At 41.4% G+C, this 16,972-nt stretch overlaps 1 protein-coding gene across 7 annotated transcripts in view; it reads right to left on the bottom strand.

Annotated features, from left to right (window-relative positions):
* Positions 1-16,972, bottom strand: part of fhod1 (formin homology 2 domain containing 1) — a 276,370-nt gene that overhangs the window by 3,537 nt on the left and 255,861 nt on the right. For all 7 annotated transcript variants that reach the window (XM_069901429.1, XM_069901428.1, XM_069901427.1 and 4 more), the window contains 7 exons: positions 16,656-16,838; positions 15,628-15,747; positions 15,367-15,528; positions 13,310-13,500; positions 10,094-10,286; positions 1,206-1,359; positions 504-680 (listed from right to left, as the gene is read on the bottom strand). In XM_069901429.1, the coding sequence (XP_069757530.1) occupies positions 504-680; positions 1,206-1,359; positions 10,094-10,286; positions 13,310-13,500; positions 15,367-15,528; positions 15,628-15,747; positions 16,656-16,838 (1,180 nt within the window). The remainder of the gene's footprint in view (positions 1-503; positions 681-1,205; positions 1,360-10,093; positions 10,287-13,309; positions 13,501-15,366; positions 15,529-15,627; positions 15,748-16,655; positions 16,839-16,972) is intronic.

The raw sequence follows: 16,972 nt of genomic DNA on the forward strand, positions 1-16,972 counted from the left end.
TTCTGGTGTGACGGGGAGGAGGGGGAGTTAATAGGAATGTGGAGGAGAATAAATTGGGTTCCGGCAGCATCCCTGTAAAAGTGTTGCTTGAGTGTTGGCAGAGCCTTGTTGAGACAAGGACTTTTTTTCATGCTGTCCCTCTATGAAGCTTCTGGAAATAATTAAATAGCTAATAATGGAAGTGGGTCAAGACATCTTTTGCACAAAGATTTTTTGAAGAAGGTTAAGAAATTTCTTTCATGAATTGTCATGGGAGTTGTCAAAAACAATTCCAAATTTTGTGAATTCAAGAATAAGTATAAATGAGGTGTAACCATTACTACAGAAGGTTTTTTATACAATTGCTGTAAGGATTCTGAAAACATGTTTTAGCACTGGAATCAGCCACATAATAAATAGGATCATCTCCCTTGCCAGTTTTACAAATCCTGGGAAGTATACTATCTTTACCCCTCTTAATTAACATCAACCCCCAAGCAATCATTGACGCCAAAGATACTCACAGGATTTCCTGTTTGCTCTTGATCTTTTGCGTTCCTTGGGAGTGGATGGCCTCTGATTGGGATTCTGTGTGACAGATTTTACTAAACGATTCATGATTTCATCAGTAGCATCATCAGCTGGACTTGCTGCTTCATCTTTAGGGGTGGAGAGATTAGATGGGCTGATTCTTCCAATTGCTATGAGAGTCAAAATGGCTAACATAATTAACATTGAAAAATAGCTTCCACGCTGGAGATGGAGATGTTCACAGCAATCAAAAGTGACAAAAACACACTTGCTGAACTGGGATTGTTAGCAGTCACTGTACTTGCACCTCCAGTGTTGCATCCATAAACACGTCTGACCTCAATGCATTTCAGTGATAAATGATATTTGAATTTAGATTTGAATTAGGATTTCCAAGTAGGAGGGGAAAAGAATAAGCAGAGGTCCCAAGGAAAGCAGTATTCTAGTGCAGAGCTAGATTCTACATTAATAAATATAGGAATTTAAATTGTCTCATATCAAACCTGATGAGATACAACTGAACAGCATCAGTGCATGAAATAAATGTAGATTAAAATGGTCATATAGAATTTCACCCAAGCCTAGTTCCATTGGATTTATATTGTACAGCATGCTAAAATGATGTGGCAAGACATGTCCGTTACACTACAAAAGGAGAGGCCTCTGTAAACTAAAAAGGAGGGAAAATTGCTCACATCTGTTGCTTCTGCTCCTTCGATTCTGTGGCTCGGGTGTAGTCAAAACATTTGTCATGTTCTCATGCTCTTCATCTGCTTGTGGCTCATGACCAGGTGAGTCAAAGGCACGGGTTCTTTCAGTATTATCAGCCACAGTAGCGAACTTTGCTGTCTGCAACAGTTTGCAAAGAAAAGCACATCTCACTTAGGCTGCAAGTGTTGGGTTTCAACACAGATGTTTATCTTTCCATACTTGTCAAGACTAAAATGGTTCCAATTCTCCTTGGTACACAAAGGGATGTAAAATAGATGCTAAAAACATTTTTTTAAATTTTAGTAATCTGAAACTATTCAGCTTTAAGTGGATTTAATATGCAAGCTAAGTTTTCCACTTTTTACACAGGAGCCTAGGATCCATTGTGGTGAAAGGTGGTGGAGGTACAAGGCTAGATCAAAGCCACCCACCAGCAGTGATCTTTGGTCATTTAAAATATTCAACAACATGGAAAAAGTAAACGGGATTAATATTTTAAACCATGAGACTGGGCAAGGAAGCACCTGTTGACACTTTCAAAGGGGAAACAGAAGATTTTAACACACACATAAACTAGTTAGTAAATGAATGGGGATAAAAATCTGGGGATTTTGCCAAACTTGGTGATTCTTCCTCTTGTTCTAATGGGAAGAAATTAAGAAATTTTCTGAGTAGAATCGCTAAAATGGATGATGTAACTTCTCTCATCCTAATGTGCCTTCTGAACACTAAATATAGATCACAATAAATTGATGTTGTTATTAACCAACCTAGGAGGGGAGGCAGGCCCCTCCAGCCCGGGTAAGAAACCTGCATAGGAGAAGGCCACTCCGATATAAAACCTACGACCCAAGGACCTCGCTGCCACATCCCAGCTTGCTCGGCCACGGCACACGAACCATGGGTGTAAAGGGTGGGGCCAGTACTGCGCGCACTGCACTCCACCTAAAAGCTCCTTTGCGCAGGCCCGAGGACAGGTCCACGTCCTCCCCCTCCAAATTTTCCCCTGCAGCCGCTGCAACCATGTCTGCCTGTCCCGCATCGGACTTGTCAGCCACAAACGAGCCTGCAGCTGACGTGGACTTTTACCCCCTCCATAAATCTTCGTCCGCGAAGCCAAGCCAAAGAATAGGACAAACCCACTCTCTGTACATAACAATAACTTTACAGTAAAATGACACCAGCACTGTTTTCTATCACAGTTTTCATTTTTACTCATTGTTGTGGTTGATAGAAATCTGTTGTGGTAAATTATCAATACTGCAGAATCAGTGATCAATGTTTGGAGAACTGAGTTGGCCTTTCTCTGACATGCATTTACCCTGGAAGGGAAGAGATTATTATAGAGAACCTTGTGTATTTTATGAGTTGACTGGTCAAAGAACAAGTGTGCTGTGGCAAAATGTATTTAAATAACTGAAGCAAATCAAAAAGTTAAAGTTGTCCAAAACTAATTCTCCTTCCCTGTTTGGTATTGTCAAACAAATTTAAAAAGCAGTATTTGGGGGTCATATTGACCTCACTAGAATAATCTAGTTTACAGTTAAATATTAAAATGAAGAGGATATTTTTCTATTTAGTGTCTATTTTTTTAAAAAAAAACAGACATGGTATATGCACATGAATTATAAGGGTAAAAGGACAGGGGGAGGAGCACAGGCCAACAGAAGGAAGGTGTGAATAAAATGCTCATTATGTGCAAAGGCAACTTAATCTACTGCATTCAATCTACCTGGTGTGGCCTCTGCAACAGTGAGAACACAGATTGAGTGACCACTTCACCAAACACCTATACTCTGTTTGTGGGTTGAGCTTCCTGTAGCCAACTATTACAACTTACCCAACCATTCCTACAATGACACATTTGTCCTTAACCAAATCCTTTGTCAGGGTGAGGCCAAATGCAAACTTGAGGAAGAACACATCATATTACCCCTGGTCAGCCTTAAACCAAAGAGCATGATCTTTGATTTTTCTAATGTTAGGGAACCTCCTACCCCCATCTGATTCCACAGCTTCCATCTCTCCTTCCAAATGGTTTCACTATCACCCTGTCTCTCCACCTCTTACACCAGTGGTTTTCAAACTTTCTTTCCACTCACATACCACTTTAAGTAATCCCTTCTAAGCACAGAGCACTTATGGCATAAGGATTACTTAAAGTGGTATGTGAGTGGGAAGGGAAGGTTGAAAACCACTTCTCTAGATCCAATTGTTACTGAAATACTTTGCTTGAGAAAAACTGTTATTTGCCCATTTCCTTTGGAGTTATGAAACCGTGCACATAACGAGTCAACTCGGTACAATTAAAACAGTGGTTTTCAAACATTTTCTTTCCACTCACATACCACCTTAAGTGATTGCTTACTAATCACAGAGCAACTATGGCATAGGGATTACTTAAGGTGGTATGTGAGTGGAAAGAAAAAGTTTGAAAACCTTCTATCGTGTACTTGATTATCTCTGGGACTCTCCCCCAGCTTCTTTCTTTACATATGTAATTTCACCCATTTTATCTTAGCCTTGATCAAGATTTAAGATCCACAATTTACTGACCATTTCTCCCCATGGATGATGTCTGGCCTGCTGAGTTCCTCCAGCAATTCTTTATCTACTCAAGGATTTTAAAAATTTGTTGAATAGGGAAAGAAGAGAGAAGATTACTGTTCATTGACTTGAGAGAAAATGTTTAATCATTTCAAAAGTAGACAGGATGTATAAAGCTTAGGAGCAATAAGAGAATTTAGGGAAGCAGCGACCACAAATTTAATGGTGGGAAAAAAAGATTGAGTTAGATAATGATATGGGATTGTTTCAACTGAGGTCAAAGGAAAAGTCAAAAGGTCTCTAGTGACTTGGAATTAATGATTCTTTCCACTCAGACCACGGAGAGCAGCCTATAACAGCGGCATTGCTTATGTACATTGTAAATTATGCAGTAGCTATAGTGTTGTTATCACTTGGTGAAATTAAACCTGAACTGTGTTTTGGTCTTTGTTATCGGGAAGTGCACCAATGTGTTTTTGAAAGCAAAAAAAAGTTTCATTGAAAAATGGTGAGCTGAAACAAATATAAAAAGTAAATGTCATGTTGCACACCCCCTATTTTATTTAGATGGCCTTACAGATACCCTCAATGCATTCAACTAGGATGAAATAGCAGTGTAATTACTTCCTTATCCTCAGTTTAAATTGCAAAATTAGTCTTAATTTCTGCAGAAGGCTTGGCACGAATCAGAGACCTTTATCTAAAACTAATTTTCTGCGATCGCTTGGTTTTTATCTGGTAGTAATAGGAAACGTTGCTTAGCTTTAAAAACATTTTCTCTTCATTTTCTTATCATTCATGCTTTTGCTAAGAATCTTTCCGACACAGCAGAGATCTTGAATCTGCACCTTAGGTGGGCGGAGGTTTGGTTTTCATAGAATGGATTGTTGAAGGAATGGTGCTTGGCGGAAAGGAAGGTTAAAATCCTGCTGCAGAACTGCAGGCTATAGTCATATCAGAGGATTTGTAATTATTAGCAAGTTCCTATGGCATTATCATTTGCTCAGTTTTCAGTTACCAAAACATTGCAATCTGATAAGGTAGATCCGACCGTTCAAATATATATTCAAATCCTCAAGAGAGGAAATACAAGCCCATAATTCACCATTTATAAGCTCACTTTGATCTTCAGTGCCAGCCTACTCTGTAGACCTCTCCAGTATCTACCCAGAAAAGTCAGTGGGACTTAAGAACTTTAAACGATGGCCTCATGCACACCAGGAGGCCAAAGCCACTGTCAGTAGAACACCTGCACGGGTCAACCTCCCACATTGCACATTCATTCCTTCCAATTGCTGTTAAGTTATGAAGCATTAATCATAATTGTTGGCATTTCCACTATCGTCGTTTAACTGAATCACTAGTAACTAAATTGGTGTAGAAATGTTTTCTTCAGTGGTCCTTTCAATTCTAAACCTTCCAACTTGAAGTGTAATAGATGGGAATAGATACCATAGTATGTTGTTATCGTGTACTTAGCTGGGCCAAAAGTAAATAAATTTTAAACTAGTCTGAAACACCAGTAACCAAAGAGTTTCTATAAGTTTCTGAAGGCAAAAATTAAATTGGGGTGTCTTAGAAATATTCCAGCAAAAATATGCATCTCGTCCTTTTGGTTAGTCTTGACCAACCCAAACGCAACTAACACCTTTCCTCAAAGTAACTAAGCATTTATTTCTGATAAGAGCCCAAATTCTCCCAATTTGAGATAGTGACCAGCTTTTATGGGACTGAACAGAAAATGGCTGGCATTTAAAACTCCCTCTGAGCTTACAGTAATCTATGTTGATATTAAATTCCTCTCTGCACCTCCCACTGCATTCTCAGACTGGAGTCAGGTAGCTTCTGTTGTTGACTCAACTCCATTGTTTGACTCTGAAACCCAGCCTCAAAGCCACACAGTTCAGAAATAGGCCTTTCATCTGATCAAATCCACCTGCCCATCAAACACCCGTTTCCATTTATGCCATTTCATTTTCTTCTTATTCCCATCAACTCCCTTAAGTTCTACCACTCACCCATATAATAGGAGCATGTCACAGTATAGCCAGTTAACCTACCAAACTGCACACATTGAGATAAGACCATGACATTGAAGCACTATTGGACAATTTGGCCTATGCTCTGCCATTCAAATCATGGCCAATGTACTTTTTATCTTAATCACATTCTCCTGTAACCTTTGACACCCTTCCTAATCAAGAATCTATTAACCTCCAATTTAAACATGCCCAGTTCACTTGGCCTCCACAGCTATCTTGTGGCAACGAGATCCACAGATTCACCATCCCCTGATGAGAGAGGGGCTGGAGCACCAAGAGGGAATGCATATGGTCATAAGGAAAACATGCAAACTCTGCACAGACTGGGCCAGGGGTCAGAAATGAACTCGGGATGCTGCTGGACCACCTGTCTGGTTCAATCCTTCCCCTTTACAGCTTAAACCAGCCACCTCATCATCTGGCTTCATAGTATGGTGACAGTTTCTGTTCAAAAATGCTTCAATGGAGTACTTAGGACTGTTGCATGATGATAAAGATGTTGTACAATCATATAACTGGACAGTGCAGAAGGGAACCTTTTGGCATTTTGTGCCATTCACCTAAAAATGTGCAGTGTTTTGGAACCTGATCTGGACTTAGCTACCCCTCAATGTTCTCCTTAATATTGCCAAGTTTCAGGAAGGCAAGTTGCTGAGTCTGACCTGACAGCTCACAGTAAAGTGAAAATATGATGACATTGGGTTAGAGATGTAAGTTGCAGGATGAGGTGCGAATCACTGGGCTATTTCACCTTCTACGATTCTGATCTCAAAATTTGTTACAGCTGCATGCGTCCAGGCAAGGGATCCAGGCATGATGATCTCAGGCAAAGTGTAATGTCTTTGGATAGTCTAAATATAAACATCCCAGTAAAGAAAACCCAGTCCCTGATCTGCAAGAAAGCCTGCAGACGCTGCGATTCTAGTTTACCCCAAAATGCTGGAGAAACTCAGCAGGTCACGCAGTGGTCTTTATGAAGCAAAGATACGGATACATAACCGATGCTTTGAGCCTTAGCCCTTCATCAAGGTAAGAGCAAAAATCAGGCAGGTGCCTGAATAAAATAGTGGGGAGAGGGACAGGGGGAGAAATGCAGGCCCACAGGCAAGAGGACATAGGTAGATATGGGTGGGAGGGCACATGAGAAAAAAGATGAGAGGTAATAGGTGGTGAGGATAGTTCTCTGAATGGAGAGGGAAGGGGTGGAGAGCTAGAGGAAGGGAGACAGAGGGGTGATGAAGAGAAGGAGACAGGGGACTGACCTAATAGATACCAGAGAAGTCGATGTTAATACCATCAGGTTGGAGGGTGCCTAGGTGGAATATTAAGTATTGCTCCTCAAATTTACACATGGTCTTGGTCTGGCGGTGCATGAAGCCATGTACAGATATGTTGGTGTGGGAGTTAGGGCGGCCAGATGTGTCCGTTTTAGGTTGGACAGTCTGGCTTTAGAGGACTCTGTCCTCCGTCCGGAACCACCTCGAGCCGAACGCTAATTTGTCTTCCATTTGGCGATGTAGAGGCAAGAAAGGGGGCAATTACTTTGTTAAATGCAGTGTCCCGGGGTCCATAGGCCATGCACAGCTATGCTTCTTATTGTGTGCATGTGTGAGTGCTGGCTGGCGCATGAACGACTGATTGGAGTACTAGCAACACTAGTGTTACCCGCGTCAGCATGCAATATAAGCATGTGGGTTTGAGTGTTCTGTCGGCGGGAGGTAAGAAAACCACAACCCCCCCCCCCCCCCCATGAGAGAGTCTTCGAACGTTAGACTTGTTCTGACGCCCACCTTGCATGTCCTCCTTTTTGGAAATTTTGAAATGGCCACCTAGTGGGAGTGGGGTGCGGAGTTGAAATGGTTAGCTACTGGGAGATCCCTGCTATTGCTGTGGACAGAGCGAAGTAGAGAGGTGACAATGGGAGCACTGGATACAGTAGAGAAAGCATACGGAATTACAAGTGAAGTGTTACTTCACTTTGAAGGGCTGTTTGGGCCCATGAATGGTGATAAGTAAGGAGGTATGGGAACACATGCACCACTTAATGTGGTCACAGGGGTAGGTATAAAGGGGCAATTAATGGGAAGGGATGAATGGATGAGGGAGTTGTGGAGGGAATGGTTCCTGAGGAAGAGGTGAGAAGAAGGGAATATGTATCTGGTGGTGGGATCATGTTGAAGGTAACAGAAAATGAAAAGGACACTGCAGAGGCTGGTGGGGTGGTAGGTGAGGACAAGGGGAATCCTATTCTTGATACATCTGGGGACAGAGGTGGGGGCAAGAGCAGAAGTGTGGGAAAGGGAGGAGATGCAGGTGAGGGCTGAGTTGATGGTGATAGAAGGGAAACCAGATTTCAAAAGGACATTCAGGTGATCTGAAATGGTAAACCTCAACCTGGGAGAAGATGAAATGGAGACATTGAGAGAAAAGAATAGAACCCTTACAGGGGACAGGATGTGGTGTAGTTGAGGTACTTGATGGGTTTGTAGAAAATGTCTGTAGAAAGTTTGTCTCCCGAGATGGACATAGCGAGATCAAGAAAGGGGAAGGTGTTTCCAGAGATGAATTTGAGGTCAAGGTGAAGGTCAGCAACAAATTAATGAAGTTGACAAGCTCATCATGGGTGCACGAGGCAGCACTAATGTAATCCTCAATATAGTGGAAGAAGAGTTAAGGGGCCTTGCCTGTGTTGGCTTGTAGCATGGTTTACTCCACATAGCGAATGAAAAGTCAGGCATAGCTGGGGCCCATGTGGGTACCCATGGCTACCCCTTTGACTTGGAGAATGTGAGATGTCAAAAGCGAAATTATTGAGGGTGAAAACAAGTTCTGCCAAGCGGAGGAGGGTGGTGGTGGAGGGGGACTGGTTGGGCCTGTTGTTCAAAAAGAAACAAAGGGATTTGGGACCTTTGGAATTGGGGCTGGAGGGGTTTAGAGATTGGATGTTCACAGTGAAAATGAGGTAGTCAAGTTTAGGTAATTAGAAGTTGTTGAAGTGATGGAGGGCATGTGAGATATCACAAATGTAGGTAAGGAGCGACTGGACCAGGGGTATAAATGGAATCAAGGAAAGATGATATGTATAATCTTGTATTGAATAATATTGTATTATCTGTATATAATTGAATAATTGTTTGGTATTGATACAAGTGATAATTTTTTTTTAAATGGAAGGATGATATCAGTGCGGTGGGAAAGGAGCGTGCAAAAACAATGGGTCGGCCAAGTCGAATGGATTTGTGGATCTTGGGTAGAAGGTAAAACTAGGCAGTGTGGGGTTGGGAAACAATGAGGCTAGAGGCCATGCAAGGGGGATGACCAGAGGTGATGAGTTCAGAGATAGTGTGTGAGATCGTGGTTTGATGCTCTTTGGTGAAATCCTGTTGAAGGGATGGGTGAGAGAAGGTGTCCGAGAGCTGTCATCTGGGTTTAGCAAAGTAGAAGTCAGTGTGCCAGACTCTTGTATGCAGGTTTGATAATGAGGTCTGATAGTGAGGTCTGGATTGGTGTGAAGAGAGTGGAGTGCAAATCATTCTGAGGAGGTGAGCATTTATATCCTGGTCAGTTTCCAGTGTATGGTGAGTTCTCTCCCCACCCATTACATTGATTGAGGGTTTGGGAGTTGAGGGACTTACTGTTCTAAAGCAAGCATGGTTAGAAGCTCCACTTTCCAGCTTTCTGAGAAGTAAAACTGGCATAAACTGGAAATCTGAGATAAACTCAGAAAATGCAAGAGTTACTCACAGGTAAGACAGCATCATTTCAGATTGCAGACTTTCAGAAATGTGGCCTGACTTGTTGAATAATTCCAGTATTTTCTTTTTTATTTTATGGTAATGTTGGCGTAGCGGTCAGCGCAACACCTTTACAGCGCCAGCGACTGGGACAGGGGTTCAAATCCCACGCTGCCTCTAAGCAGTTTGTACATTCTCCCCGTGGATTTGTGGGTTTCCCCCATGGCTCCGGTTTCCTCCCACCTTTTGAAATGTACCAGGGGTTGTAGGTTAATTGGATGTAATTTGGTGGCATGGACTCGGGAAGCCGTAATGGCCTGTTACCGTGGAGTAAGTCTAAATTTTTTTTTTAAATTTTGTCCCCCGTTCCCCCCCCCCACCTCATCCCATTTGAAAACAGGCCAAGAACATAGCCAAAATTTGATGGAAATCCTAGACCTATAAAAGTAAATCCAAGCAACATTACTGAGCTATTTTAAAAATGGTATTGGTTTTCAGTTACCATGGTAATAGTTAAAATATAAAACATATTATTTGAAGCAAAGAAACCTCTGTGATCATTTTGCCCCGGGTCTTGTTCCTCTCCCTGTAGGCAGCTCGTTTCTGTTTCTGCTGCACCACCCGTTCTCGTGTGGTCCGATACTCAAGTGCAAATTCACTAATGATTTTACAGAACCTTGTAATCTTCATCTCCCGGGCAGTGTTTGAAGGATGGCCGAGGAACAAAAGAAAAGAGTGGAACCTGCAAGAAATGGTAACGTTTATTAGAAATTCTTGTCCGCGATAAATAAAGGCATGGCCATTGGTTTCTGACCTACTTTTGTCATGAAGGCATTTGTGGGAGGGTCGATGCCAGAATGAGTGTTAGAGGGGGGCATTGGTGTGACCGGGGTGGGCACAGTACAATGCTCACAAACTCACTCAGCGGTGGGGAGGGGGTCACTATCTGCTGACGAACGTTATAGTCCTCCGTCACTCCGACATAGCAGATGAAAGCGCTGCTTTTATTGCTGAGTGAATCACTAGCATGCATCAAGCTAGATGCTAGTGACGCTTGACGCAAGCTAGTGATGTGGGCGGGGGAGGATCGATGGCCGCGAGTGTATGGGGTGGCTCAGCACCTCGGTTGGGGGGGCAATGCCCGCGGATGCCCCCACCTCGGTGCCGACCCTGACTTGTGAGGTTTTACTTTCAGTAGTGGGGGATAAAAGTTAAGAAAGACACAGGCAAAACAGAAGCTGGAATCTTAAGCAAACAATGAGAAGCTGAGGACAACATCCATGGAGAGAAAAAGTCTGACAACATTTTGGGTTCTGATCCTTTGTCATGACAACATAACTAAACTTAGGAACATCAGGTTTCTGCACAAGTCAACACCAAAAGTTAAAAAAAATGTGTATGTGTGATCCATCAGGCAGGTGTGGAAGTATTGCTAATTAAGTAGAGTAGGAATGCAGGGGCACGAACAGTTTTGTTGAATAAGCTGCTATGTTGCTGCCTCCATGATGTGTTACGGGCAGAGAGATTGCCTTCTCTCATTTAGGATCCTTACAATTTGCAGAAGGTTCATCTTGTGTGACCAGACTAGATTTAAGCAAGTGACTTTCTCAGGACATTTAATTATGGAATAATGAAGTAAGCATTAAGACCTCTCTACCTCATGAAGGATCTTATTCCTGGGTCAACCTAACCACTGTTCTGTCATTTTTTGCTGCCCTTTTACTTTGCGAGTCAGAAACTTTGCAACTGGGAACAACTGCTTTCTGGAACAGCCCTCAAGAATGCACCTGTGAGTCTCTCATTGCAATTGGAAAACACAGAAACCCTAACTTCCTTAAATGCTCAGTTGCACAAAGCAGGCTTGTTTCCACAATAGTTTTCAGTAAAGACAGAAATGTAACAAGTTCAATCTCAATATATTATTTCTGGGGGGCTCACTGCCACACAATGCCAAAGATCTTGCAATGCTTCAAAAGAAATGGTTTTTTAGACATTCAGCATGGTAACAGGCCCTTCTGGCCTATGAGCCCATGCCATCCAATTAACCTACAACCCCACATACATTTTGAACGGTGGGAGTAAACCAGAGCCCCCGGGAAAAACCTATATAGACACGGGGAGAACGTATAAACTCCTTACAGGCAGCACAGGATTCGAACCCCGGTCCCGATCACTGGTGCTGTAACAGCACTGCATTTGCTGCTGCATGTATATCAACTTTAACACACCCTTAACTTCTTGGAAAACCATTGTGTTTGATTATTTCTTAATCCTATTGCAAAATGCTCATTGCTGGATTTACTTCGTGAGTGCTGGTTTTTGTCCAGCAGTTGAGCCCAATGACAAGCCTCAATACATAGCATTCAATCCTGGGAACATCAAAAAGTAGTCCAAATATGAATTTAAAACTTTGACAGAGCTTGCTTCATTAACTGTGGAATACTTTATTATTGCCAATGTCCAGAACATACCTTCACTAAGAGGATTTCCTTGACCTCATGGTAATTACTCACAGTGTCTGTTGTGAAATGACTGGAAACAAGTCTTTCAGGTCCTGCACAACAGCCATTGAAGTACAATCGGAAAAAGCAACTTGTTTTTCTCTTTTGTCTCTTATGTGGATTTACAAAATCTGCTTCTTGAGAAACATCAGCAAGAAAGATATTGGATCCTTAGGCTTAAATACACTTCCAGCAAGTCACATGGCATTAGGATGGCTGGGCTGGGGTGTGGGGGGAATAAGAACGTAGATAGAAACATAACTAAACAAAAGTGACACATTGCATGTTTGGAAGTAAAACATGAAAGTCTGCAGACACCATGGTTGAAGTGAAAACAAAATGCTTTATCAAGGTAATGTTGATGAAAGGCTGAAGCCCAAAATGATGATTATGTATCTTTACCAAATAAAATACACTGACTGACCTCCTGAGTTTCTCCAGCAATGTGTTTTCATTTTCATTGAATGTTGTTTCATGCATTTCTAAAACGGTTCATGGCTTAAAACTATAGGGGTGAGAGGGAGCCACAGAGGAGAGAGAGAACTGGAGAGCAGAAACCAAAGGCTAGAAAGGAGGACACACAAAGACAGATCTGGGCTGAAATCAGGATGGACCTTTCACACAAAAAGAGTTGTCAAAGTATTTTTTTGGGCCTGAATGACATGGCAATGAGTCAAATGGAATTTCCATTTTAAATGAATATGACCAAAGTTGGGAAACACCAGGAGAAAATAGAAATGAATATCTCTGCTGGAAAAATGAAAACAACAGAATATGGACAAATCCTCAAATCCTGGGAGTTTGTATGTACATGTTGAAACTCTCTGGTCTGCTTGCAACTCGACTGGTGCTCGACCACAGAAAATGCCCTCGACCGTATTCTTCTGGTCATCATGAGAACTGTTCTGCTTAAGCCTGGTGAAACAGTTGTAGGGAATGGAAGCTGGAGGGTTCTGAAAATGAATCCATAACCCACAGTTTCTGTAAGGTGGGAAACGATGTTGGATAAGATTGCTACTGGCTGAGATTGCACAGGTTGGTTAATTTGCTCCAGATTAGGGATGCAGCTACAGATGCATTAATTTTAGAACTCAGTTAGAATTAACTAATTAGGACAGATCTGTTCAATATATTTGGAACATGAGAATTGCTAGATCACAGAACTTCAAATTGTGACCTCATTTTAAAAAGAAGCTTCATTCAAAAACTGACTTTTTTTTTCAAAGAATTGCAGGCATGCAGAACTTAGAACCTGAAGTCTGACCTGTTGATAATTCTACGATGTACCACTTTGAGGATTATAATCCTTTCTCTGCAGTCCTTTAGAAATTCTGTCATCTTGGTTTTTAAAACAGCCTTTGTTTCATGCTTTGCCATGATCTTCAGGTGATCCCATGATGCTTTGCATTTCCTTTCCAGCTGAACAAGACTTTCTGCCAACTGGTCAAAATCAATCTGTGAGTAAAGACCAGAGTCCACGTGAAGAGAATAATCCATGAACAGCTAAGCATCGCATATAACATTTACTGGTCAGAACAGAAACAGAACATAAATTCACAGTGCAAAAATTATAGCAGTCGGCAACAAATACAGTCCAAAATTCAGAAAGACTTGGTATGTGGTTACTAAATTAAGTAAACCACGAACATTTTAATCTCATACTTTTGGAACAAAAATATACATAATGACCCAATTTAGAATCAATTTCAAGCTACCTGCTGCAGGAGCACAGCAGGTTAAGCAGCGTCCTGGCTGGTTGCATCATAGTGTGGTATGGTGCTGCAGAGAAATGCATCAGAGGTCCCACAGGGCCATAAGATCGGCAGTGAGGATCACTAGGGTCTCCCTCCCCACCATTGACGTGATCTACTAGGATCGTTGTCTGAAGAGGGCGCACAAAATCATTGAGGACTCCTTCCACCATGCACACAGCATCTTTCAGCTGCACCCATTGGGAAAGGGATACAGGAGGATCAGACCCAGCACCACCAGGCTGAGGAACAGCTTCTTTCCACAGGCAGTGAGAATGCTGAACGACCAAAGGAACTGCTCACACTAACCCTAAGAGACTCTTACATTCACAAAAAAATATTTATTTCTTTGTATAGATGCAATACTTGTCCTGCATATGTATTGTTTGTCTGTATGTGTGTTATTCTGGTTGTGTGTCTGCATGTTTTGCACTGAGGACTGGAAAACGATATTTCATCAGGTTGTACTTGCACAATCAGATGTCGATAAACTTGACTTGATCAGTAGGAAAAATATGAACAGTCAACATTGCCACCTTGGTGAAGGGTTCTAGCTCAAAACCTCAATTATCCTTTCTCTCCCACTCATGCTGCTTGACCTGCTGAGTTTCTCCACTAGATTGCTTGTGGCTCCAGATTCCTGTGTCTGACATTGGGAAAGATAAGTTCTTCATTCTGATTTCAAGTTATCTTCTTGTGTTTGTATCATTGTGATAAAAAGTCAATTTGAATTGTAAAGATTATTTGAGAAATGTGTCTCAACTTAAGAAAAAATACAGCTCAGCCAGAGCTGAAGTATTTGGTTTGGCAGAGAATCTGATTCCTTCCTGGGTAGAGAACTGGAATGAGATGGGAAACACAAGGCCCCCCATTCCGAGCATAAACTGCAGAAATGGGACCGACTGTAGCACTAGCACTGAATCTGTTGGGGTGCAATGGGAGGAGCTTGTTTGTTTTTTTTTAAAGTGACAAGGTAGTAGAAAATCCCTGGTCAGTAGACAAGAACATAACAAATTTTTTAAAAATTACACTGAGCTGACAAATTGACTTGGTCCTGAGATAGATTTAAATTGCACCTTCGTGGAGGACAATGAGATAAGCAAGGGATTGGGGAAGGAATTGCATACATGGGACAGATAAGAGGCATCACTAATTGTAGGGTTTTGAGCTCATGTGTTACTACAAGGATGCTTGGATCATTGACCAAGTACCATGCAGTCGTAAAAACACAATGCTGGAGAAATTCAGCAAGTTAAACAGTGTACAGATAAAGATAAACAGATAAACAGATAAAGATAAATAACAAACATTTCAAGCTTGAGCCCTTCATCAAGGTATAGAAAAATGTTGACAGGCACCCAAATAAAAAGGTAAGGAGGAGGCATGGGGGGAGGAGCACAGTCCCAAAGGCAGGAGGTAACAGATGGAGAAGGGAGGGAGGGCCTGCTAAAGCTATACTTCTGAGATTGCACTGAGTAACTGATGATCTAAGCAACAGAAACCTCAAGGAGTACCGAATTTTTGTGGATCCTGTCATCTTGCATTGCACCTCTCCCTTCTTGCTACCTACCTTGGCAGATCTTGCAATTGCTGGAATTTCTGAATACACATCCGTTGTGTCTGGAAAGTTCTCCACTACCAGGTTGCATGTATGATACAGCAAAGATTGCCTCTGGATAGTGTCCTTTACTTCAGACACTTTCTCCAAATAACTCAGTTCAAATCCTTTGGCCTGGGGAGGAAACATAAATTGAACATGCAAACTTCAACATGGAATTCGTAAGGTTTCAGATTGCCAACCCAGCATTTTGAAAGTAGAAAGATTTCTTACACTTGAGTTATTCAGAAAATTTCCAATAGCAAGCAGAGTTGCCAAAAGTGATTTGAAGGTTTTATTCTTCGCAAGCTGCTCCATTCCAAGCTTTAAGTCAAACAATGGCTCGGCTATTTCCTATTAAAAAAAATCAAATACTTAAATTTTAGAGGTTTACATACAAACTTTCTATTCAGATGTAATTTTAAATATAAAATCAATATATTTAATATGCAGTTAAATATGCAGTTGGAAACATTTTTAAGTATAAATGTTTGGCAAAGAAACAGATTCACAAACTTCTTGAATTATTCTCTTGTTCTAAAAGTCTGACTTCCTGAAGTTTAAAAATGCATATCCAATGTGCAGTTGAAAGTTCATCATACTTCACAAGTGAAAACTCGATGCTGGAGAAACTCAGCAGGTCAAACAGTGTCCTTTATGTAGCAAAGATACATCACCAATGTTTTAGGCTTGATCTCTTCATCAGGGTATGGACAAAATGTAGGCAGGCATCCGAAGATAAGGATCAACCCGAAACGTGGATTATGTACCTTTATCTTTGCTATATGAAGGGCACTGTTTGACCTGCTGAGTTTCTCCAGCATCGTGTTTTTACTTCAACTGTGGTGTCTGCAGACTTTCATGTTTTACATCATATTCCACAATGTATTTTTGTAGACATTTTAAGCATTGCTAACTAGCACATGCCTGTCAATTCAAAATTTAATTGAGATTCTTCAACAGCAAGTAAAGGTAAAATGTACACAGTTATGCATCTGGAATTACACAAAATGTCCATTATCTGCAAAATTCATCTAAAGTATACCAGCAGTGGGTCATCCATTGATGGGGAATTTGAATTGCATTTCATTTTGCTGTATGAAGCTCTACAATCTGCATTTATAGTCTTCTCAATGCAAGTCATTTTTATTTTTATATTATGCTGGATTCAGTACATGTAACATAACACCCAATTGTTTGAATTGAGAGAACATTTCTTCTGAAAGCTGTAGCATGCCTTAACTCTGTGCAACAGGACTTACTTTTTCCATGACCTCGTAGTCCAGTTTAAAAGCCCAGAGCTGCAACCTGGCCTTGATCCCATTGATGGAGGACAGGGTTAAAAGGAATTGCTCCGCTGTACCCAGGGGAACATCAGGATTTGCCAACTGGGCTTCTTGGATCTTCTGCTTCTCTTCTTCTGTAGGAACCATAGTCAAAATCTTCTGCATGAAGTAGGAGGAGGTTGGAGTAGAGTTAGCAGTGGGAATCAGTACCAGCATAATATTTCGACTCAAAGTAATTATTCAACTCCTTGTGAAGGGAATCCTTTAATTTATTGCATACATTGATTTTAGTT

This window comes from Narcine bancroftii, chromosome 10, assembly GCF_036971445.1.
Source record: "Narcine bancroftii isolate sNarBan1 chromosome 10, sNarBan1.hap1, whole genome shotgun sequence".
Lineage (NCBI taxonomy): Eukaryota > Metazoa > Chordata > Chondrichthyes > Torpediniformes > Narcinidae > Narcine > Narcine bancroftii.